General features: G+C 41.5%; 1 protein-coding gene across 1 annotated transcript in view; it reads right to left on the bottom strand.

Moving 5' to 3' along the window:
• Window positions 1-22,550, bottom strand: part of LOC118238940 — a 111,095-nt gene extending 88,545 nt beyond the window's left edge. Inside the window, exons 1-2 of the mRNA XM_035445881.1 lie at window positions 22,503-22,550; window positions 15,420-17,123 (exon numbers count right to left, since the gene is read on the bottom strand). Of these exons, the coding sequence (XP_035301772.1) occupies window positions 15,420-17,065 (1,646 nt within the window). The 5' untranslated portion in view covers window positions 17,066-17,123; window positions 22,503-22,550. The remainder of the gene's footprint in view (window positions 1-15,419; window positions 17,124-22,502) is intronic.
• Between the last annotated feature and the right edge of the window lie 2,588 nt (window positions 22,551-25,138).

Below are 25,138 nucleotides of genomic sequence, written 5' to 3'. Positions count from 1 at the left end.
TCCCTGGGGAGGAGTTGGGGGATGGGTGGGTGGGGTTTGTGGGGAACATGGGAGGATAGGAGGGCAAGGGAATGGGGGGATGGATATGTAAATATGAGTAATAATTAAAGAATTAAAATATGTGGGTTAATTAAGTTATAAGAGCTAGTTGGGAAAAAACTTAAGCTAAGGTCAAACTTTCATAATCGATTATAAGCCTCCTTGCAGACAGGAGGTCTAAAGATAGTCCAACAAGAAAGCTTGCCACAGGTCCCCTTTAAAATTCTAAGTGTGGTGTATGTGCTTGCAATCCCTGGACTCTGAGGCAGCGAGAAGTACCTCTTGATTTATTTGGCCAGATAGTCTAACCTAATTGGTGAGGTCCAGGCCAAAAAGAGACCCTGTCTCAAAGGAGGTGGGAAGAGTTCCTGAAGATGACACCTGAGACTGTATTCAGGCACACACACACACACACACACACACACACACACACACACACACCTGTATACTGCATATAAATGTGCACTTGCATACACAGGAACACACACAGAGACACATACATGATGTGCTAAGTACATTTTACTCATTTTCAAGTATGTGATTCTTCTAATATGCATTTCCACTGATTTTATACTGTTTTGACATGTATAGCTTCAGCTTTATAATGAAATTTGAAGTAGTAAAATGGTTTGAATTTCAAAAACTGGCTTTAAATCATCACCAATAGGTCATCATAGCCCATTTTCCTTTATATCTTCACTCTGTTGCAGGGTATGTGTTTCCATAGAATGACCTATTTCAGCCCTTTTTATATGTCATGACCCCACATATTGCTGATGGTCTTAAGAGCTGAATTCCTCTGTCTCCAGGGGGTCTACCCACATGCAGCTGTGCCTACATATGAGTACTCAGCAGGTGTATGTGACAAGATTGGCTCCATAATGTACTGATGTGGACCACTCACACAAGTGTAGAGAGCAGTTACTGTGTTGAAAGCAGCATTACTGGGGATAAAATGACACTTTATGAATTATATTAACTGTGTAAATGTAAAATTGTATACTGCAAAATCATCAATTACTGCAAAAAATCTGTACCTTGGGTTTAACTAGGATGATGATCAGTCTTTTTATATCCAACTGTGGTTAAGTTGAGTATTGCCGGCTTGTGATAGTTATTACTATCACAAGTTGTTCATACTGTTGGTATGAAAAAAACCACAGAGAATGGTAAATCAGAAGAATCTTTAATGAACTATATTGACCGAACTATGCCATGTATTTATTTTGTATTATTAAAGCTATTGTTATATGTTGTCTTTATTAGAAAACCATCCCATGACAAGGGATCTTGTAGAGAATAATATTAAGAAAAGAAAATACAGTAAGGATCTTTTACTGTATGGTTTTACCTCAATAATTACAGCAGGAATCGAGAAACTGCTGTGTTATTTGTTATGAAGTTCTGTCAGCCAAATATGTGAAGCTGAACAATATTGTTTTAATAGCAAGCATCTGGGCTTTGCCAGCAAGGGTGCCAACTATGTTAGAAGCAAAGCTGATGGACTCAAGAAAGCCAGACTTGACACACTGGTGACAAATACCACTAACAATGTAGCCGTCATTCATTGAAGCTTCATATATGGTGAACGAAGCTCTATTATTTCACACTGAAGTGAGGTGGCTGTTGAGAGAGAAAGTTTTAAAATGTGGTTTTGAGCTCTGTGATGAGCTCAAAAATATTTTTGAATCAGAAGGCATGACCTCAGTTTGAAACGCTTTTCATTGATAAAGATGAATTGCAGAGAACAACTTACTTGGTTGCCATCTTTGCCATCCTTAGTGAGTTAAATTCATCACTGAGAGGACCAATTGCAACACACCTACATTTGTCTGAAAGAGCCAATTATTCCAAAGGAAATGTCAGCTTTGTAAAAAACAAAATTTGGTAGGCAACACGTAAATTTATTTTCTTTTAATATTTTGAGGACCATGACATTGGACCAGATAAAAGGATTTTGGTGACAATTTCTGTGAATGAACTTGCACATGCTTGCAGATGAAACTTCACTGTATTTTCCAAATCTGCCTGACCCCCCATTTTCACTTGCCAGAAGCCCATTCACAGTTAAAGCTGAAGATGTTCCTGAGACAGCACAAGCGGAGTTCATTGAACTTATTAACAGCCATAGAACAGGACTGATTTCTTTAGAATGCCAGTTACAAAATTCTGGATCAGATCATTGCAGTCATGTCCTGTCTGAGTCTGTGTTACACCTTCTCTTCCATTTCCAACAACCTACCTTTGTGAAACAGGCTTTTTCAGCTTGTTGGTTATCAAGTCTAAATACAGAAGTAGACTTGTTGTGGAAGATGACCTTCGTTGTGCTCTCAAAAAGACTGCCCCTAGAATTTCTGATCTGGTGAGAAAGAAGCAGTCTCAACCTTCCACTGATGTTGACTTTTTATCCATACCATCACAAAATGTAGCAATGTAGTTCCCTGTTGTTATATTAAGACTGTTACCCATGCTTCAAGACAAAATTTCATTTATTTATGATTAGAAATAAATACTTTATGATATATATTTCCAGATTGGTTTCATGGCTAATCACTATGCTTTAATTATGTTCAATTTGTAGCAATGAAACTACGTCTTGGAAGACTGAGTGGGGAGACAACCATCCACATGCTGGTCCAGGGCTCTCTCCCCTCCTGCCTTGCCACCTGAGGCAGATGATAGAGCTGACTCTGCCCATCATCAGATGTAGCACTGGGAGAGCAATCCTTGCCCCTCACCTGGGCAATACAGGAGAGCTGAATCTACTGACAGGGCATGGCCTGAGAGATTTTGCCTTGTCCCTCATCTGACACATGGTGGTGAGAACGAGGAGAGATGCCCTCCTCATTCTCTGACCCCTTACCTCTTGTAGTAGGTGGGAGAGCAGGCCCTGAGGTCATGAGAACTGGTAAACTAGCTGGACACCTCAGTGGCTACAAGCACTCAGGAGAGCAGGCCCTGCACTTTGCCTGGGCAACACAGTAGAACTGGCCTGCTGGTTGGAGTACAGGTGAGTAAGAGTGGGAAGGCTGGCTCCACACTCCTCATCTGTCATGTAGTGGTGAGGTCAAGGGAACGATGCCTTCCTCCCTCACCCCTTGCCACCTGCAGCAGGTGAGAGAGAGCTGTCCCTGACTCTCAGAAGATGCAGTACTCAGGAGAGTGGACCCTGAACCTCTCCTGGGCAATACAGTAAGCAGACCCTATGGATGGGACGTGGGTGAGGCCAAGAATATAAGCATGAGAGATCTGGGCCCCACACTCATAAGCCATATGGTGGCATGAGCATGGGAGAGAAGGCTAAACTGTACCCCTCAAGGCCTGTGGCAGGTGGGAGAGATGTCCCTGAGTTCACAAGAGTGAGAGAGCTGGCCCTGACTCTCACCAGATACAGTACTCTGCAGAGTGGCTTCTACACCTTGCCTGGGCAACACAGTAAGTAGAGCTGGCCCTGGTGGTGTAGGTGTGTGTGTGAGCTGGCCCCAAGGACATGAAGGCAGAAGAACCAGCCCCATCCCTTGATGCTTAATACGTAGGGTGAGCTAGCCTGGGCAGTGCTGGTGTTGAGTATGAGGGAGATTTGGTGGACTGATCAACCCAGCAAACACCCAGACCCAGAACCAGGGCTATGGGTTTGCCCATACTATCATATGATCTGCCAGAGCATCTGAAGGGGCAGATCCTGAAGTCCTGCAGATCCAAAGCTGCAAGAGCTCCATAACACAGGAAAACAACAGGATATCCTCTAAAGAGACCCAGTGAGATGCCAGTATGTATGGTATAGCAAAACCCAGAAGCCTCAAACAAGACAAATGACTCATTGCAATGAACACTGCAAGTAATAATATGGACTGAAGGGTATACTGTGTCACACTACAGCTTCCACTGTGAGATTTTTCTTTTCATTTATAATTTATTTTGTTTTATCCTGGGGGAGTTGCAAGGGTAGAGGGCAGATGGGAGGGGATGTGGGGGTTGAGTGGGATTGAGATGCATGAAATGAAATCCAAAAGGAGTCTATAAAAAGGTTAAATTGGAAAAGCTAAATTGAAAATAAAAAAATTAAAAAAGGAAACGTTTTACAGAAAAAAGTCACTTTCAGAAAAAAATACTTCCTCCATATCAGATGTTTATATTACTGTTCAAAAAACACCACTGAAATTACAATTATCAAGTAGGTACAAAAATTTTATGGTTGAGGGTAGACACCACATAAAGAACTAAATTAAAGGCAGCTGCATGAGGAAGAGTGTGAACCACTGACATAAGCACTTAATTGTTAGGGTTGGGTTGAAGGGTTAGCCAATTAGGAGACACTATTAAGAAAAGCAATTTGTTTGTTGAAGAAGAGGGTCACATATTGTCTCTGCATGTAGTCATTATGTGACAGGGTCAGTCATGGACTCCAAGTCTGTCACAAGGTTAGCCTTGGCAGCTGAATGTAGTCTGGTTGTGGTGGCATCAGTCATGGCATCTGAGTGTAGTCAGTCTGTCACAGGGTCAGCCTTGCACTCTGAAAGTACTCAGTCTATCATGGGGACAGCCATGATTCTGAGTGTTGTTAGTCTGTCATAGGATCAGCTATTGACTCTGAGAATAGACAGTCTGTCAGGGAATCAAGCATGGTTTCTGAGTGTAAGTCTGTTTTACACCCAGTCATGTCCTTTCCTCCACATGGATACTAATATGGAGGATTGCTTCCCATACAGCTACATGCTTTCCATGACTTCTTCTCATGTGGTTATATGATATGCAGACACGTTTCCATTTCTGTACATGATATACATGGTTTCTTCCCATGGAGGTAGAGCATCTCCATGACTGCTTCCCATGCTGGTACATGGCATACTGGACTGTTTCATACACAGTTACATGATATCTTAAACTGCTTCCAAATTGGTTGCATGATGTCCAGGATTTTGTCCCATATGCATACATAAAATATAGTTCTTCAATATCCAGGACTGCGTCCCATAAAGTTACATGCCTGTTCATGATAACCAGGACTGGTTCCATGTTGAAACATGATATGCAGCTCTTATTCTTATGACAGCACATGGTATCCAGGAATTCTTCCTGTGTGAATTCATAATATACAGGATTGCTACACATGGTGGCATATGATACAAGGATTTCTTCTAATTCAGTTAAACAATCCAGGAATACTTCTTGTGTTTGAGCAATGTGTTCTGGATTTCTGCAACTCACATACAACATAGCCCCAAACTGCTTCACTCAAGGGTACAGGGCATCCAGAACTGCTTCACACATGGCTACATGATATTCTAAATTGCTTCCTATGCCATTGCATGATATGTAGAGCTTCTTTCAATGCATATATATGACATACAGTCCTTTCCATGTGGGTACCAATATCCAGGATTGCTTTCAATATAGGGAAATGATAGCCAGGATTTCTTGCCATGTGTGTACCCAATATGGAGGGCTTCTTTCCATCTGGGCACATGAAATCCAGAACTCCTCCTATGAGGGTACATGATATCAGGATATAGGTACATGATATAGCAATGATAGGAAAAATGGTAGACTATTTAATCTACTTTAATAAAAAACAGCTATTAATCTCAAAATAGTTAACATTGGTATGAATTTTGGTTTACTGATACAAATTTAAAGTTATTTTGTTATATTATATGTATGTTTCTACTCTCGTTTGGGGTATTGTACTTATGCAACTCATTTAAATGGAATGTATAATTAAGAAATTCAGGTTAGTAATTATCATCTATAATAATCAAACTTGTAGTCATATTAGGTATGTTTTCAAGGTTAAACATATATATTTAGGTAAATGGTCTTCAAATACTTCAAAGCCCTACAGAATACGGCATTTTAAATGTTTTAATAGCATAAGACTTTTCTTGACAATGAGACTCATCTGCTCCTGGCAGCACCAATTTACTTCAGAGAAGATGGTGGTCATCAAAGAAACTCCATATGGATTTGGCTTTCCTTATGGCAAAAGCTAGCCACTTGGGCAAAAACTGAACTTGCCTCAATTCATGACAGTATACTGTCCAAACTGGACCAGCAGGATGTAAAAGAAAGTGACCGACAAACTTTGCCAGTACACGGTAGAAATGCCTTCACAATTTCCTGCTTCTTAGGAAAGTCTGTCAGATATACGAGGCTTGTAGTTCAAACATGGATGCCCCAGTGTTACAGAAGAACTTTGTCCAGACAGCCAGATGTCCCTGTTGTTAGGTAACATTTTATCCTTCTGGGGTCTTTGATGGAGCTGAAGACTAGATAGTCATAGTTAAAGTTTTTCTTAGTTATGGTAAAAAATGAATTAGATATAAAACTCTAGACTCACAAAGACAAGATAAATCATAGAGTATTTTCTCTAAATTTGCCAAATACAAAAGAACTGGATATTGTTTTTTTTCCTTTTTTATTTGGATTAGAAACAAGATTGTTTTACATGTCAATCCCAGTTCCCACTCCCTCCCTTCCTCCCCTACCCCCCCATCTAACACTCTACTTATCACATATCCTTTCTGCTCCCTAGGGAGGGTGAGACCTTCCATAGGGGGTCATAAGAGTCTATCATATACTTTGGGATAGGGCCTAGGCACACCCCCATGTGTCTTGGCTCAGAGAGTATCCCTCTATGTTGATTGGGCTCCCAAGGTTCACACCTATTCTAGGGATAAGTACTGAACTACTACAGGAGATCCTGTAGATTTCCGAGGTTTCCTCACTGAAACCCATGTTCCTGGGGTATGAATCAGTCCCATGCTGGCATCTCAGCTATCAATCTGGGGACCAAGAGCTCCCAGATGTTCAGGTGGCTGTTTCTGTGGGTTTCACCAGTTTGGTCTGGACTCCTTTGCCCAACACTCATTCTTCTCTGCAACAGGATTCCTGTTCAGTTCAGTGATTAGTTGTGGGTATCTGCTTCTACTTCCACCAGCTGCTGGATGAGGGCTATCGGGTGGCACATAAGCCAGTCATCAATCTCATTATCAGGGGAGGGCATTTAATGTAGCCTCTCCTCTGTTACTTAGATTGTAGGCTGGTGTCATCTTTGTAGATCTCCAGACATTTCCCTAGTGCCTGATTTCCAGTAAACCTAAAATGTCTCCCTCTATTATGGTATCTCCTTTCTTGTTTTCTTCTATTCTTCCCCTGACTCAAACTTTCTGCTCCCTCATGTCCTCTGCATCCCTCCTCTTCTTCCCTTCTTGTTCTCCTAGCTCCCACCCACCTCTTCCCGTGCTCTCAATTTTCTCAGGGGATCTTGAAACAATCCCCTTCTCCAGGGGACAATGTTTGTCTCTCTTAGGGTCCTCCTTGTTTACAAGTTTCTCTGGCAGTGTGGATTGTAGGCTGGTAATCCTTTACTCTATGTCTAAAATCCACATATGAGTGAGTACATACCATGTTTGTCTTTTTGTGATTGGGTTACCTTGCTCAGAATGGTTTCTTCTAGTTCCATCCATTTTCCTGAAAATTTCAAGATTCCATCTTTTTGTTCATCTGAGTAGTACTCCACTGTGTAAATGTACCACATTTTCTCTATCCATTCTTTGGTTGAGGGGCATCTAGGCTGCTTCCAGTTTCTGGCTATTACAAATAGTGCTGCTATGAACATGGTTGAACAGATGTCCTTGTTGTATGAATGTGCTTCTTTTGGGTATATGCCTAGGAGAGGAATTGCTGGATCTTGTGGTAGACTCATTCCCATTTTCTTGAGGAGTCACCATACTGATTTCCAAAGTGGCTGTACAAGTTGGCACTCCCACTAGCAGTGGGAGTTTCTCCAAAACCTCTCCAGCATAAACTGTCATTGGTGTTTTTGATTTTAGCCATTCTGACAGGAGTAAGATGGTATCTCAAAGTTGTTTTGATTTGCATTTCCCTGATGGCTAAGGATGTTGAACACTTTCTTATGTGTCTTTCAACCATTTTAGATTCCTCTGTTGAGAATTGTCTATTTAGTTCTGTACCTCATTTTATTAATTGGATTGTTTGGTGTTATCGAGAATAGCTTCTTGAGTTCTTTGTATATTTTGGAGATCAATCCTCTGTCAGATGTGGGGTTGGTGAATATCTTTTTCCAGTCTGTGGGCTGTCATTTTGTCTTGCTGACTATGTCCTTTGACTTACAGAAGCTTCTCAGTTTCAGGAGCACCCATTTATTAATTTTTGATCTCAATGTCTTTGCTACTGGTGTTACGTTCAGGAAGTGGTCTCCTGTACCGATTAATTCAAGAGTATTACTCACTTTATCTTCTAGTAGGGTCAGTGTGGCAGGGTTTATGTTGAGGTCTTTGATCCATTTTGACTTAAGTTTTGTGCAGGGTGAAAGGCTTGGGTCTATCTGTAGTCTTCTACATGTTTGCATTCAGTTATGCATGCACCATTTGTTGAAGATGTTTTCTTTGTTCCAGTGTATATATTTGGATTGTTTGTCAAAAATCAGGTGTTCGTAGGTGTGTGGGTTAATTTCAGGGCTTTCAACTCTATTCCATTGGTCTACCTGTCTATTTTTGTGCCAATACCAAGCTGTTTTCAGGACTATAGCTGTGTAATAGAGCTTAAAGTTAGGGATGGTGATGCCTCCAGTAGTTCCTTTATTATACAGGTTTATTTTGGCTACCCTGGGTCTTTTGTTTCTCCATATAAATTTGAGAATTGTTCTTTCAAGATCAGTGAAGAAATGTGTTGGGATTTTGATGGGGATTGCATTGAATCTGTAGATTGTTTTTGTCAAGATTGCCATTTTTACTATGTTGATCCTGCTTATCCAAGAGCATGGGAGATCTTTCCATTTTCGGATATCTTCTTTAGTTTCTTTCTTTAGAGACTCAAAATTCTTAAGGTACAGGTCTTTCACTTTTTTGGTTAGTGTTACTCCAAGGTATTTTATGTTGTTTGTGGCAATTGTAAAGGGTGATGCTTCTCTGATTTCTTTCTCCACCAATGTGTCATCTGTATATAGTAGGGCTACAGATTTTTTTGAGTTAATCTTGTATCCTGCCACTTTGGATGAAGGTGTTTATCAGCTGTAGGAGTTCCCTGATTGAGTTTTTCGGGTCAGTTATGTAGACTATCATATCATCTGCAAATAGTGAGAGTTTGACTTCTTCCTTTCCAATTTGTATTCCCTTGATCTCCTTTTGTTGACTTATTGCTCTAGCTAGAACTTCAAGGACAATATTGAAGAGGTATGGAGAGAGTGAACAGCCTTGTCTTGAACCCGATTTTAGAGGAATTGCATTGAGTTTCTCTCCATTTAATTTGATGTTGGCTATTGGCTTGCTGTATATTGCTTTTATTATGTTGAGGTATGTTCCTGTTATCCCTGATGTCTCCAGCACCTTTATCATGAAGGGCTGTTGGATTTTGTCAAAGGCTTTTTTCGGCATCTAGTGAGATGATCATGTGATTTTTTTCCCTCAGTCTGTTTATATGGTGGATTACACTGATGGATTTTCCTATGTTGAACCATCCTTGCATCCCTGGGATAAAGCCTACTTGATCAGGATGGAGATTTCTCTGATGTGTTCTTGGATTCGATTTGCCAATATTTTATTGAGAATTTTTGCATCAATGTTCATGAGGGATATTGGTCTGTAGTTCTCTTTCTTAGTTGTGTCTTTGTGTGGCTTGAGTATCAATGTTATTGAAGCCTCATAAAAAGAGTTTGGTAATAACCCTTGTGCTTCTATCATGTGGAATACTTGGAGGAGAATTGGTATTAGCTGTACTTTGAATTTCTGGTAGAATTCTGCACTGAAACCATGTGGCCCTGGGTTTTTTTTTTTTGGTTGGGAGACTTCTAATGACTGCTTCAATTTCATTAGAGGTTATAGGTCTTTTTAAGTTGTTTATCTGTTCTTGATTTAATTTTGGAAAGTGAAATCTGTCCAGAAAATTGTCCATTTCCTTTAGATTTTCAAATTTTGAGGAATATAGTTTTTCAAAGTATGACCTGATGATTCTCTGGATTTCATTTGTATCTGTTGTTATGACACCCTTTTCATTCCTGATTTTGTTAATTTGCATGTTGACTCTTTGTTGTTTCGTAAGTTTGGATAAAGGTTTGTCAATATTGTTGATTTTCTCGAAGAACCAACTTTTTGTTATATTGATTCTTTGTATTGTTCTCTTAGTTTCCATTTTATTAATTTCAGCCCTCAATTTGATTATTTCCTGGCATCTGCTCCTCCAGGGTGTATTGGTTTCTTTGTTTTCTAAAGCTTTCAGTTGTGCTGTTAATTCTCTAGTGTGATTATTCTCCTGTTTCTTCATGTGGGCATTTAGCGCTATGAACTTTTCCTCTTAGCACTGCTTTCAGAGTATCACATAGGTTTGGATATGTTGTGTCTGCATTCTCATTGAATTCTAGGAAGTCTTTGATTTCTTTTTTATTTCTTCCTGGACGCATGAATTGTGCAATTGGGTGTTAATTAATTTCCATGAGTTTGTAGGTTTTCTGTAGTTCTTGTTATTGTTGAATTCTAATTTTAAAGCATGGTGGTCTGATTAGGCCAAAGGGAGTTATTTCAATTTTTTTGTACTTGTTGAGGTTTGCTATGTTGCCAAGTAGTTGGTCAATTTTAGAGAAGGTTCCGTGTGGCGCTGAGATGAAGGTGAATTGTTTTGTATTTGGATGGGATGTTCTATAGATATCTGTTAAATCCAATTACACCATAACTTCTATTAGTTCTTTTGTTTCTTTGTTAAGTTTCTGTATGGTGTTCTTGTCCAGTGGTGAGAATGGGGTGTTGAAATCTCCCACTATAAGTGTGTGCAGTTTTATGTGTGATTTGAGTTTTAGTAATGTTTCTTTTACAAACATGGATGCCTTTGTATTTGGGGCATAAATGTTCAGAATTGAGACTTCATCGTGATGGATTTCTCCTGTGATGAGTAGGAAGGGACCTCCTTCATCTCTTTTGACTGATTTTAGTTTAAAGTCCAATTTATTGGATATTAGGATTGCTACCCCCACTTGTATCTTGGGTCCATTTGATTGGAAGATCTTTCCCCAACCTTTAATTCTTAGGCACTGTCTGTCTTTGAGTTTCAGGTGAGTTTCTTGTATGCAGCAGAAGGATGGATTCTGTCTTCTTATCCATTCTGCTAATCTGTGTCTTTTCATAGGGCAGTTAAGACCATTAATGTTGATGGATATTAATGACCATTGATTATTGTTCATTCTTGTTTGTTTTTGATTTGGTGATGGTGGCAAGATTATGTATGGGATTCTATCCTTTTTTTTTGACTGTTGGTAAGTTGGGATTTTCTCTCTCCTATGTTTTTCTGGTTGTAGTTAACTTCCTTGGGTTGCAGTTTACCTTCCAGAACTTTCTGTAGGGCTGGGTTGGTAGATATGTATTGTTTGAATTTGGTTTTGTCATGGAATATCTTGTTTTCTCCAACTATAATGATTGAAAGCTTTGCTGGGTATAGTAGTCTGGGCTGGCATCCATGGTCTCTTAGTGTAGGTAGAATATCGATCCAAGACCTTCTGGCTTTCAGAGTTTCCAAGGAAAAGTCAGGTGTGATTCTGATAGGTTTGCCTTTATAAGGTTACTTGGCCTTTTTTCCTTTGCTGCTCTTAATATTTTCTCTTTGTTGTGTATGCTTGGTGTTTTGATTATTATGTGGCGAGGTGACCTTTTTTTTTGGTTCAGTCTATTTGGTGTTCTGTAGGCTTCTTGTATTTTCATTGGCAAGTCTTTCTTTAGGTTGGGAAAGTTTTCTTCTATGATTTTGTTGAATATGTTTTCTGTGCCTTTGTTTGGATTTCTTCACCTTCTTCTATACCTATTATTCTTAGGTTTGGTCTTTTCACGGTATCCCATATTTCCTGGATATTTTGTGTTAGGGATTTGTTGGACTTAAGATTTTCTTTGGTTGATGATTCTATTTCCGTTTGTGTGTCTTCAACTCCTGAGATTCTCTCTTCCATCTCTTGTATTCTCTTGGTTATGCTTACATCTGTAGTTCCTGATCATTTACCCAGCTTTTCTGTTTCCAGTATTCCCTCAGATTGTGCTTTCTTTATTGTGTCTATTTCAGTTTTTAGGTTTTGAACTATTTCTTGTATTTTTTGGTTTGTTTTGTATTCAATTTCTTTAAGGGATTTTCTCATGTCGTCTTTGAGGTCCTCTTTGCAGTCTTCTATCATTTTCCTGAAGATGTTTTTAAGGTCATTCTCTTCTGGTTCATCTGCATCGTGATGTTGAGGTCTTACTGTGTATGGTTCCTAGTCTCCGGTGGTGTCATATTGGGTTTTCTGTTGTTGAAATACATCAAAGACCTCAGCATATATCCAGGCACACTGAACCTATGAGAAGAGAAAACAGGAAATACCCTTGAATAAATTTGTACAGGAGTCTGCTTCCTGAACATTACACCAGTACCACAGACACTGAGAACAACAATTAATAAATGGGACCTCCTGAAACTGTGAGGCTTCTGTAAGGGAAAGGACACAGTCAACAAGACAAAATGGCAGCCCCAAGAATGGGAAAAGTTATTCAACAACCCTAATTCTGAGAGAGGGCTGATCTCCAAAATTTACAAAGAACTCAAGAGGCTAGTTTTCAAAACACCAAATAATCCAATTAAAAATTTGGGTACAGAACTAAACAGAGAATTCTCAATAGAGGAGTCTAAAATGACTTGTAGACACTTAAAAAAAGTGCTCAACATCCCTAGCCATCTTGGAAACAAATGAAAATAACTCTGAGATACCATCTTACTCTTGTCAGAATGGCTAAAATCAAAAACACCAATGACCTTTTATGCTGGAGAGGATGTGGAGAAAGGGGAACACTCCTCCACTCTTGGTGGGAGTGCCAGTTCATAAGCCACTTTGAAAATCAATTTGGTGATTCCTCAGGAAAATGGGAATCAGTGTCCCACAAGATTCAGCAATTCCACTCTTAGGAATATACCCAAAAGAGGCACATTAATACAACAAGGACATCTGTTCAACTATGTTGATAGCAGCATTATTTGTAATAGCCAGAATCTGGGAGCAATCTATATTCCCCCCAATTGAATCTTGAAATTTGCAGGAAAATTGATGGAACTAGAAGAAACCATCCTGAGTGAGGTAACCCAGTCACAAAAGTCAAACATGGTATGCATTCACTCATATATGTATTTTAGATGTAGAGAAAACAATTATCAGCCTACAATCCACATTGCCAGAGAAGCCAGGAGATAAGGAGGACCTTAAGAGTGACATACATGGTCCCCTAGAGAAAGGGGCAAGATCTCCTGAGCAATTTGGGAGCTTGGGGGAGGGAAGAGGGACCTAGGAGAATGAGAATTGAAGAAGAGGAGGGGAGAGGAGCACATGAGGGATCAGAAAGATTGAGTCAGGGGAAGAATAGAAGAGAGCAAGATAAGAGACACCAAAATAGAGGGGCCATTGTAGGTTTAAAGAGAAATCTGGCACTAGGGATATGTTCAGAGATCTACAAGGATGACACAAACTAACAAAGTAATAGTTGAGAGGCTACCTTAAATGCCCTCCCCTGATAATGAGATTGATGACTAACTTATATGCTATCCTAGAGCCTTCATCCAGAAGCTGATGGAAATAGAAGCAGACACCCACAGCTAAACACTGTACTAAACTTGAATCCAGTTGCATAGAGGGTTGAGTGATGAGAAAAGGCGTCAAGACTAGGCTGGTGAAACCCACAGAAACAGCTTACCTGAATAAGGGGGAGTTCATAGACCCCAGACTGATAAGTGGGAAAGCAGAATAGGACTGATCCAGACCCCCTGAACATGGGTGTCAGTGAGCAGGTCTCAGAAATCTGTAGGCCCTCTGAGAGTAGATCAGTATTCATCCCTAGTACATGAATGGACTTTGGGAACCCATTCTACACAGAGGGATACTCTCTCAACCTAGACCCATGGGGGAGGGCCTAGTCCTTGATCCAAAGGATATGACAGACTCTGAAGATCCCCCCATGGAAGGCCTCACCCTTCCTGGGGAGCAGAAAGGGTGTGGGATAGGTAGTTAGTGAGGGGCAGGTGTGGAGGGGAGGGAGAGGGAACTGGGATTGACATATAAGACAATCCGGTTTCTAATTTAAATTAAAAAATGGAGAAGAATGAAAAAAGGAGTGCAGGATAATAGTGGGAGGAATATAAAATTGGGTCAGGCTGACGTTTTTGATATGGGACCTCTGAGTGGAGGTTCTAAGTTTTAAATGGAAGTTCCCACAATTTAAAATGGTGTCAAAAGTTTGTTTTTATGATTGGCCAAAGCATTTGTCAAAATATGGACTACTGAAAAGGAGTTGGAGATGCCTGCTAGCCTTTAGCCTAGGGTTGATGAAAGGATATGTAAGGCTCAGGGGAATTGCAGTGCTAGAGTGCATATACTGTCTAAAACTACTCTTCCACAAACAGAAGACAACGAAGACTTGTTTTTCACTGATCCAATATGACATTAAAGGGTGAGGGGGCACCAGTAGGACTGAAATATTTGGTGGCCATTCTTTTTCTTCTCTCAGTCCTTAGGGTTGTAGACACTGTTGTTCACGTGAATGATTAAGTGCAATGGGATGAATATGGGCTTGATGTAGCTGGGGTGAGATGGTGTCACCATATCACCAAGGCAAGGCAACAATAGTTATTGTAACAGGCAGCATAGGTGAAGCAGTAGCTGCGGCGTCCACCCTTGACCAGCAAGAAAGACGCCACACCGAGGAATCTTCTTCAAACACAGTTTAATCGGGAACCTCTTTTCTTTTGTACAATGTATAATGGAGGCGGCGGCCCCAGGCCGAGGGAGACGGGGCCTGATATAGTCTACATCTACCAATCACCTAACCCTACGTGGCGCGCCAGGATAGGTTGTCTCCAAGCAGAATTAAGAGGATACATGACCTCTACCATATTTGGAGTTGTTTACCACAGAGAGCGCTCGCCGTCGGGCTGGCGGAAGGCGGAAACCAGCGCCATCTTTTGGGTGCGGTTTTCTGCAGCTCTCTACAGTTCCCCCTTTTTGTTTTAATATTATAGGAGTAGCAGTATCTATCTGTTGTCAGATTTCAGTCATCTCTGTCTTAGGTTCAACCCCAGTGTCCCTATCTTACCCGTCAAAGAGTCACTGTGTCGCCCTCACAGGCTCATGTCTTAGGTTGAAGGGAACACATGTATGCTTATTCGCTCAGCATGAGGGTAGGTGCCCGTCATTGAGCATGACTGATTCAGATACGCATTACTCACTCAGCAAGGGCGAGACAGACATCTATTTGTCTGTCAGCATGGATAACCATGCTTGAGGGGACTGTCCTGCTTCCACAGCAGCAAAGGCCTGTACCAACATAGCAGCTTGGGATTTTTGCGACTTCCTGATCCTGCATAGGCACCACAAGCAAACAAAAATGGCTAACAGCATCATGGAAAACATAACCCCTATTCCAGCCCATTCCTTAACTAAACTAAAGGCTCGCTTAAGGGTAGTTAAGAGGGTATTAACAGTGGGCAGGCTCAGGCGTGTAGCATTCACGGCAATAATCTGTTGTGTCAGGGTGTCTGTCAGGTTCTCGAACTGTTGACTCCAATTTCCCTGAAGGTAGGCACTCAACTGCCAACTCAGGTTGCTGTTCTCCGTGAAATTATTGGCCATCCTGGAGGTGATACACAAAGAAGAAAAGGAATGAATGCATCCTATGGAAGTTAAGGTTACTAAATCATCCACCTGTTCCTGCAACAGGTCCACTCTTTGGTTCACAGTTAGAATGCCAGCTTTTAAGTGGCCATCAATAGATCTCAAGGTAGTTAATGTTGTAGCTGTTTTTTCCACAATATCATTGACTGTCTCAGCTGATTGGACCTGAGCAGCCATGGCAACGGCGGCAGTCGTAGCCGCTGCTGCAGAAAGGGTAATGGCAGTAACCAATGCTGCAGTTATGCCAAAATCCCGTTTGGTTCTGATGATTTCCGTAATGGGAAACGTTCCTGTATCCACTTTGACTGGAATAGGAACATACATAGGAATCCTCATCACTACTGCTGTATTAGCAGAACCATTCCAACATTGGCTAGCAATGCAGGAGACATCAGTCGAATTGCACGAGATCACTTCTTTGGTAGCATCAGTAGCATTAGAGAGCAGAAAGAAAAAAGGAGCTTTTAAGCATACTGGGCTAGCTGGAACAGTGAGATTATTCAAAGCTTTATGTATTGATAGATTCTTAAGAGAAGGTCCCTTCTCATCCCTTGTACCAGAAACATTAAGAAGTCTTATGCAGAGATTCTGGAGAACCGCAAAAGGTTCAAGAGAAGTAAATGCTCCACGCTCGTTAGAGAGTACCCATTGAAACCATGGCCAGGTATTTTTACTGCCTGTTCTTTGGGAACCTCCCTGAGTTAGGTTATACTGGTACTTGCCAAGAGGGGGAGTAAATTCAAAACCTGGAGCTATCTGCTTAAGTTTGTGATCCGGACTCTGACAAGGCGTCCAATGAGGTGGATAGCCTCGATTGGGTGCACAATAAGGCAAGACTTGTCGAGCAGTGGAGTTCTCTTGACTAAAGCGTGAATTTGAGGGTCGGAGCCCCTCCATCAGCATCAGAAATGTAGTGATATTTACATCTTTGGTTCCATTTGTACCAGTGCCAGAGCCAGAACTAGCGCCTGTACTAAACTGAGACAGGGCTTCAGTGAGCATAGCACTCGAGATCTGGTTATTAGTAAGAGGATCAAGCCAATTGCCAATAGAACCATTCTTCAACCAAATGCATGGGTTAGAATTATTAATAAGGGAGAAGCATAATGCTCCATTGAGAGAAATATTAGTGGCTGAATACTGGGCAGTGTCAGGATCTAAATTGACACAAGGCAAACCCAATTCACAACTAGTAGAAAAGAAAACAGGCAAAACTTTAGATGTGCTATGAACAGGCAAAGGAATTGGCCACGCTTTCGCTATGGCCCACAGGATTTGTTCTCTGGCCTGGATCAGCCACGGTGTTGTCAAGATCAGCAGCAGGATCAATATCGGAGGCTTCATCTTGTTTGTTGCACCTCCTCGTTAGTCTCTCTGGAATCCACACCGGGTCTTGCTGATCCTGAGGGAAAACACAAACAGAACCTCTCGCCCATGCTAATACCGGGTCCGGTCCATGCCATAGACCCGTAAGGATATCTTTCCATTTTACATAGCCCTTCTGAGCAGGTGCCCGAGTCTGGTGCCTATCGGCAGCAGAAAGGCCTTGAGAATCCAAATTTAAAAAATTCAGAGTAAAGAGAGCCAAAGATAGTTGTTCCTTTGGTGTTCTACCATGGCCTATTCCCCCTTTTTGTTTTAATAAACATTCTTTCAATGTGCGATGGGCTCTTTCAACTATTCCTTGTCCTTGGGGATTATAAGGCAGGCCATGGTTTAATTGGACTTCCATCTGTTTACAGAAGGAGGTAAAAGATTGAGCTGTATAAGCAGGACCATTGTCAGTCTTTAATTGCTGAGGTTTTCCCCAGGCAGCCCACGCCTCAAGGCAATGTCCAATGACATTGCGAGCCTTTTCCCCACTCATAGGGGTGGCATGGATGATGCCTGAACAGGTATCCACAGACACATGGATATATTTAAGAGTTCCAAATCCTGAAAAATGAGTTACGTCCATTTGCCAGATCTTCAAGGGCAATAACCCTCTGGGATTGACCCCCAGGCTAGGGGGGTGCAAGAAGGTTATACACTGTTGACAATTCAATACTATCTGTCTAGCTTCTGCTCGAGATAGCTGAAACCTTTGCTGTAAAGTTTTTGCAGATACATGAAATTGTTTGTGAAAGTGCTGTGCTCGTTCCATAGAGGAAGCGAAAAATACATATTCCCCTCTAGTACAGAGATCTACGATCTCATTGCCTTTTGATAGAGGTCCAGGCAAGTTGGTATGAGCTCTAATATGTTGTATAAAAAATTTCTGATCGCGATGCCAGATCAACTTTTGCAACTCCTGTAAGAGTTTGCAAACTGTACTATTAGGTTTAATAGGTCCTGCAACCTCCAGGGCCTTAACAGCATTCACAACATATGCCGAATCAGAAATCAGATTAAAGGAGAACGGGCAATTTCTAAACACTTCAAGAACAATTTTACATTCAATAATTTGGGGGGAGCCAGGCTGATATTGAAATTGCACTGGATCCTGATGCTCTATCATGTAGGCTCCACAGCCCGTCTTGGATCCATCAGTGAAAATATTTGCGGCTCCAGCAATAGGAGCTGCTGCAGTCATTTTAGGAAAAATGACTGGATGTTCTTTAAAAAATGACATTAGAGGGTGTTTTGGATAATGATTATCTATTTCTCCTGAAAATCCACATTGAAGAATTGCCCAATCATCCACAGTTCCACAAAGTATCTTAACTTGTTGAGCAGTATAAGGGATTATGATCTTAATTGGTAGTTTCCCAAAATATTGAATACATTGCTGTATCCCATTTTGAGCCAAGTCAGCAACCGCTGCAGGATAGTATTCAATAGTTTTTCCTGGGGAGGATTTAGAATAAATCCATAGTAACGGACCATCTTGCCACAGCAAAGCTGTAGGCTGGGAGAATGTTGGAAGCACACACAAAAGAATATCCATATTTTCTATTAGCCGTTTAAGGCTGGCATTTTGTAATTCTGTCTCCACTTTCTTTAAAGCTTCTCTGGCTTCAGCAGTTAACTGCCTAGGTGAATCTAATGCTGAATCACCATTGAGAATATTATACAATGGCTTCAACTCATAATTTGGTAATTTTAAATAACATCTTATCCAATTTATATCTCCCAACAACTTTTGAAAATCATTAAGAGTTTTTAAATTATCTTTTCTAATCTCTATCTTTTGTGGAATAATTGTATGAGGGAGAATCTTAGCCCCTAGATAGTTAACAACAGTGTCCTTTTGTACCTTTTCTGAGGCTATGACTAAATTATGCATCTCAAGCAATTTTACCAATTTTGTATATGCCTTATTAAGCGTTTTATCATCTTTGGCAGCCAATAAAATATCATCCATATAATGAACACATCTAATCTTTGGAAAGTCCACTCTCAAAGGAGCAATTGCTTCTGCTACAAACAACTGACACATAGTAGGACTATTGGCCATCCCCTGTGGCAACACTATCCATTCATACCTTAAATCAGGTTGTTCATGATTACAAGAGGGCAGCGTAAACGCAAAACGCCCTGAATCCTTGGCACACAAAGGTATGGAAAAGAAGCAATCTTTAATATCTATAGAGATGATAGGCCATGATGCAGGTAAAGAAGTTAAAAGTGGAAGACCACGTTGTACAGGGCCCATAATTTGCATCTGTTGATTAATAGCTCTAAGATCGTGAAGCAGTCTCCATTTACCAGATTTTTTCTTAATGACAAAAATAGGAGTATTCCATGGAGATACAGAGGATTTTATATGCCCCAGATCCAGCTGCTCCCGCACTAGAGTCTTAGCAGCTTCCAGTTTTTCAGAGGAAAGTGGCCACTGAGGAACCCATACCGGCTCCTCTGTTTTCCAGGTAATAGGAATACCTCCCTCAGTGGCCCCTAGGAAAAACCCAGACCTAGATTCTTTGGTCTCGGTTGTGGAATAATAGGACTGGTACGACCCTGCAGATGTTTCCCGAGGCCTCGGCCTGGGACGTATCCCATTCGTTTCATGATACCTTGAGATGTTTCTGAGTATTCATTTGTGAGTTTAAAACCCATATCCTTTAACAAATCTCTTCCCCATAATGAAATTGGTAAGTCTAACACATAAGGTTGCATGGTCCCTGAATGCCCTTCCTGATCTTTCCAAGGCAATTGTCTAGCACTCATATCAGGAGCCTTAGCATAGCCTAAACCTTGTAAACTTTGAGAAGAAACCTGTATAGGCCAGCCAGAGGGCCAATCTTTAGTGGCTATGATGCTCTTATCAGCTCCAGAATCTAGTAAGCCTAAGATTTTCTTACCATTCACTATTAACTCAAGGGTTGGACGTTGATCAAGGTCTAAAGCTAGGAAAGTTAAGTTTGATCCAGTGGAGCCAAAGTTTCCCTCTCCTCTCTCTCTGGCTTGTGCTGGAAACTTGTCATGCAAGCTTGGCAAAAGCAGTAACTGTGCTATCCTGTCTCCAGGAGAAATGGCTGTAATCCCTCTAGGAGATTCTACCATGATCTTTACTACACCCATGTAATCAGGATCTATAACTCCAGGATGTACTCGTAAACCTTTCAATGCTGCAGATGATCTTCCTATAAGCAAACCTACTGTGCCAGGCTCAAGGGGTCCCTTAAAATCGGTGTCAACAAGCTGGACCCCCATTCTGGGAGTTAATACGAGTCTGGTGGTGGAGCGTAAGTCCAGCCCCGCGGAGCCTGTAGTGGCTCTCCTCGGTCCCTCGGATGACGAAGAGAGGGCCAGGTTTCGGGACTCTGCTCCTGGTTCTGATCCTCCATGGCCCCATATATTTGTGGGCCCTGGGGTCGTGGGCCCCGTCGTCCGTTTTTTGAACGGGCTCCTCCATACCCCTGAACAAGAGGCTGTCCACTGATGTCTTTTACTGATCTACAATCCTTAGCCCAATGATTTCCTTTTCTACATCTAGGACATAAGCCAGGTTGCTTAGGGCGCGGAGCAAAGTTATTGACTTTAGTGTTTCCTCCCTCGGGGCATTGCTTTTTCAAATGCCCTTGCTTGCCGCATTTAAAGCAAGCTCCTGAACCTCCACCTTTCTTAGTTAATTGCATCACAGCAGCTGCTAGTCCAGCATTAGTCAGCGGACCCCCTAACTCCCTACAGACTTTCATCCAGACTTCAAGGCCTTTACCCTTATATGGAGTTATTGCAGCTCTACACTCTTTTGTACACTGTTCATAAATCAGCTGTTTGATCAAAGGCATAGCAGCATCTGGATCCCCAAACACTCTTCCTGCAGCTTCTACCATTCTTGCCACAAAGTCTGAAAAGGGTTCCATAGGACCCTGTAATATCTTTGTAAGATTTCCACTGACCTCACCTTTGTTAGGCAGAGACCTCCAAGCCCTAATGGCTATTTGATTAATCTGATCATACACTTGAGGAGGATATCCTGTTTGTTGCTGTGCAAAACGTCCTTGACCAAGAAGCATGTCCACATCCCAATATTGATCACCAGCTGCACGATTAATCGCACCTTGATCATTGGCAAACTCAATTTGAAAAGCTCTCCAATCCAAATATTGTCCTGGTGATAAGCAAGCTCTTACCAAATTTGTCCAATCACTGGGTGTCATACAGTAGCGACCGAGCGCCTCTACCTGAGCAATTGTAAAAGCTGCCGTCACCCCATAGGTGCGTACCGATTCTGCCAGAGCTTTGACTATTTTAAAGTCAATTGGTTCATGATATCTCTGTTGGTTACCGTCTGTAAAAACTGGATAAGCCAGTGGTCGAGTAACCCGAAACTCAGTGCGAACCGTACGCCACACTTCCGGACAGAAGGTGGAGCAACCAGGACCTCCTACTTCCTCTTTCGAGCAGTAGGGGGGAGGAGCGATAGGGCGGTGCCCTTGTTTTACAGTCGCCATTTTAGGACGCTGTTTTTCTGATACTTTTAATGAATGTTTTTCCATGAGCTCAATAATCTCTTCCTCCTCTTCCTCCATGATGTCCTCATCCTCACATATATCCTCCTCTGATTCTGAATCCTCTCCTGGTTCTTTTAATTCCTTCCTCAACCTTCCTAGAGAAGGATAGACTCGCTTCTTATCCCTTTTCTGTTTCTCCTTTGTTCTCTCACTTTCTGACTGTTCTGACCTTTCTTCTTGGAGCATTTCAAGGGCAGCCTGTCCATTTGCTATAGCTTTCTTATTTCCCCCTTTGTCCTCTAGACAGCTGCGCACCAGGCGCCAAACCGGGCGAACACTCGGCTTCAACGCTCCTTGCTCCCAGGCAAAATCCAGGTCTTTCCCTAATTTATCCCAACTATCCACAGTGAGATTGCCCGAGGCTGCAAACCAGGGTGCAATGGTGTCGCATTCACTCAGGAACCTCTGTAATGTGGCTTTAGTTAACCTTAAATTGTTAGAATGAAGTAGCTCTTGAAGAGCCAGAAAAATTGGATGTGATTGTGACGATCCCATTGTGCTTTTGTCTTAGTTAGCGCGCTCCGAAGGTGTGCAAGTCGGATAACACCACCAGAAAACAAAAGCCCACACTGCGATATTAAAAAGCAACCAAATCACCACTATAATAGCGGGGTCCATTAACTTACTTTCACTCTGCAAATTAAAGCAGAAGCGAAGGTTTTTTACTTTCGGTTCGCTTTTGTCGCGAACAATGTTGCTCCTTTCCGGAGACTTTACTGCCTCTTCCCCGAGGGCTTTGGTACTCTTTTACTGAGACCTATCTCCTCTTTCCTGAGGACCTTGGTGCTCCTTTACCGGAGACCTATCTCCGCATTCACCGCGGACTTTACAGTTCCACTTACCTTGGGAACTTACCGGCGCCGCCCCGACTGTGAGAAGTTCTGAATTCCCCGTACGGGCCACCACTTGCGGCGTCCACCCTTGACCAGCAAGAAAGACGCCACACCGAGGAATCTTCTTCAAACACAGTTTAATCGGGAACCTCTTTGCTTTTGTACAATGTATAATGGAGGCGGCGGCCCCAGGCCGAGGGAGACGGGGCCTGATATAGTCTACATCTACCAATCACCTAACCCTACGTGGCGCGCCAGGATAGGTTGTCTCCAAGCAGAATTAAGAGGATACATGACCTCTACCATATTTGGAGTTGTTTACCACAGAGAGCGCTCGCCGTCGGGCTGGCGGAAGGCGGAAACCAGCGCCATCTTTTGGGTGCGGTTTTCTGCAGCTCTCTACAAGTAGCCATACTGGACTACCATTATTGTTAAGTACTGGCAAGGTGGGTTTTATGGTGGTTTGATTCATATGGACCTTTGGTATCAGCTAATCAGTCATGGTGTTTCTAGGCATTAAACAGATAAGAAGCCTACTGAATTTTTGGTTTGTATAAGCAGAAAAATATACTCAAAATAATCAAAGGAAGGCTACATTGGATTGTGGCAAGAAGGAATCTCAGCCTATTTATCAATTTCCAGACTTGAGCCACTTTGCATACCTCAAACCCCATGCAAGCTGGCTTTCCCTACCCTCCTCTGGGACACCTGATGCAGGGGGTCTGCTCCTGGCATACAGACTCAGCAGGATCCAAAACAACCAGACCACCAAGGGCCCAGTATCAGTCCCACCTCCATCCACAAGAAGAGGACAGACATCAGATCAGAGTATTGGAACTGTTTGCATCTACCAGAAGGGAACCTTGGTCTCATACCCACCAGGAGAGGAAGAGACTCCTGCTACACCCACCGGAAGAAAGGACGGGAAGAAGACAATATAAACACACATTCAACAACAGAAAAACCAATATAATACCACCAGAGAGTAGGGACCATACACCAGCAAGACCTGAACATAACAGTGCAGATGAATCAGAAGAGAATGACCTAAAAACATCTTCATGAAAATGATAGAGAGCCTCAAAGATAATATGAGAAAATCCCTTAAAGAAATGGAAGAAAAAACAAACCAAAAATACAAGGTATCAACAAATCTTTCAAGGAAACAGTTCAAGACCTAAAAAATGAAACAGAGGCAATAAAGAAAGCACAATCTCAGGAAATGCTGGATATAGAAAAGCTGGGTAAACCATGAGGAACTACAAATACAAGCATAACCAATAGAATACAAGATGGAAGAGAGAACATCAGGAGTTGGTGATACACTAGGAGAAATAGACTCATCAACCAAAGAAAATCTTAAGTCCAACAAATCCCTAACACAAAATATCCAGGAAATATGGGATACCGTGAAAAGACCAAACCTAAGAATAATAGGTATAGAAGAAGGTGAAGAAAGCCAACTAAAAGGCACAGAAAATATTCAACACAATCATAGAAGAAAACTTTCCCAACCTAAAGAAAGACTTGCCAATGAAAATACAAGAAGCCTACAGAACACCAAATAGACTGAACCAAAAAAGAGGTCACCTCGCCACATAATAATCAAAACACCAAGCATACACAACAAAGAGAAAATATTAAGAGCAGCAAAGGAAAATGCTAAGTAACCTATAAAGGCAAACCTATCAGAATTACACCTGACTTTTCCATGGAAACTCTGAAAACCAGAAGGTCCTGGATGATATTCTACCTACACTAAGAGACCATGGATGCCAGCCCAGACTACTATACCCAGCAAAGCTTTCAATCATTATAGTTGGAGAAAACAAGATATTCCATGACAAAACCAAATTCAAACAATACATATCCATCAATCCAGCCCTACAGAAAGTTCTGGAAGGAAAACTGCAACCCAAGGAAGTTAACTACATCCAGAAAAATACAGACAATAGATAATCGCACTTTACCAACAGCCAAAAGAGAAAAAGGATGGAAACCCACACATAATTTCACCACCACCACCAAATACAAAACAAACAAGAATGAACACTCAATGGTCATTAATATCTCTCAATATTAATAGTGTTAACTTGCCTATAAAAATACACAGATTAGCAGAATGGATAAGAAGACGGAATCCTTTCTTCTGCTGCATACCAGAATCACACCTCAACTTCAAAGGCAGATGGTAACTAAAAAAGACACAGACTAGCAGAATGGATAAGAAGACAGAATCCATCCTTCTGCTGCATAGAAGAAACACACCTCAACTTCAAAGATAGATGGTACTTAATAATTAAAGGTTGGGAAAAGATTTTCCAATCAAATGGACCCAAGAAACAAGCGGGGGTAGCAATCCTAATACCCAATAAATTGGACTTTAAACTAAAATCAGTCAAAAGAGATGAAGAAGGTCATTTCCTACTCATCACAAGAGAAATCCATCAGATGAAGTCTCAATTCTGAACATTAATGCCCCAAATACAAAGGCATCCACGTTTGTAAAAGAAACATTACTAAAACTCAAATTACACATAAAACTGCACACACTTATAGTGGGAGACTTCAACACCCCACTCTCACCACTGGACAGGAACACCAGACAAAAACTTAACAAAGAAACAAAAGAACTAATAGAAGTT

Source organism: Cricetulus griseus, chromosome 5 (assembly GCF_003668045.3).
Source record: "Cricetulus griseus strain 17A/GY chromosome 5, alternate assembly CriGri-PICRH-1.0, whole genome shotgun sequence".
NCBI lineage: Eukaryota > Metazoa > Chordata > Mammalia > Rodentia > Cricetidae > Cricetulus > Cricetulus griseus.
This window is presented reverse-complemented; position numbering and strand designations above follow the sequence as displayed.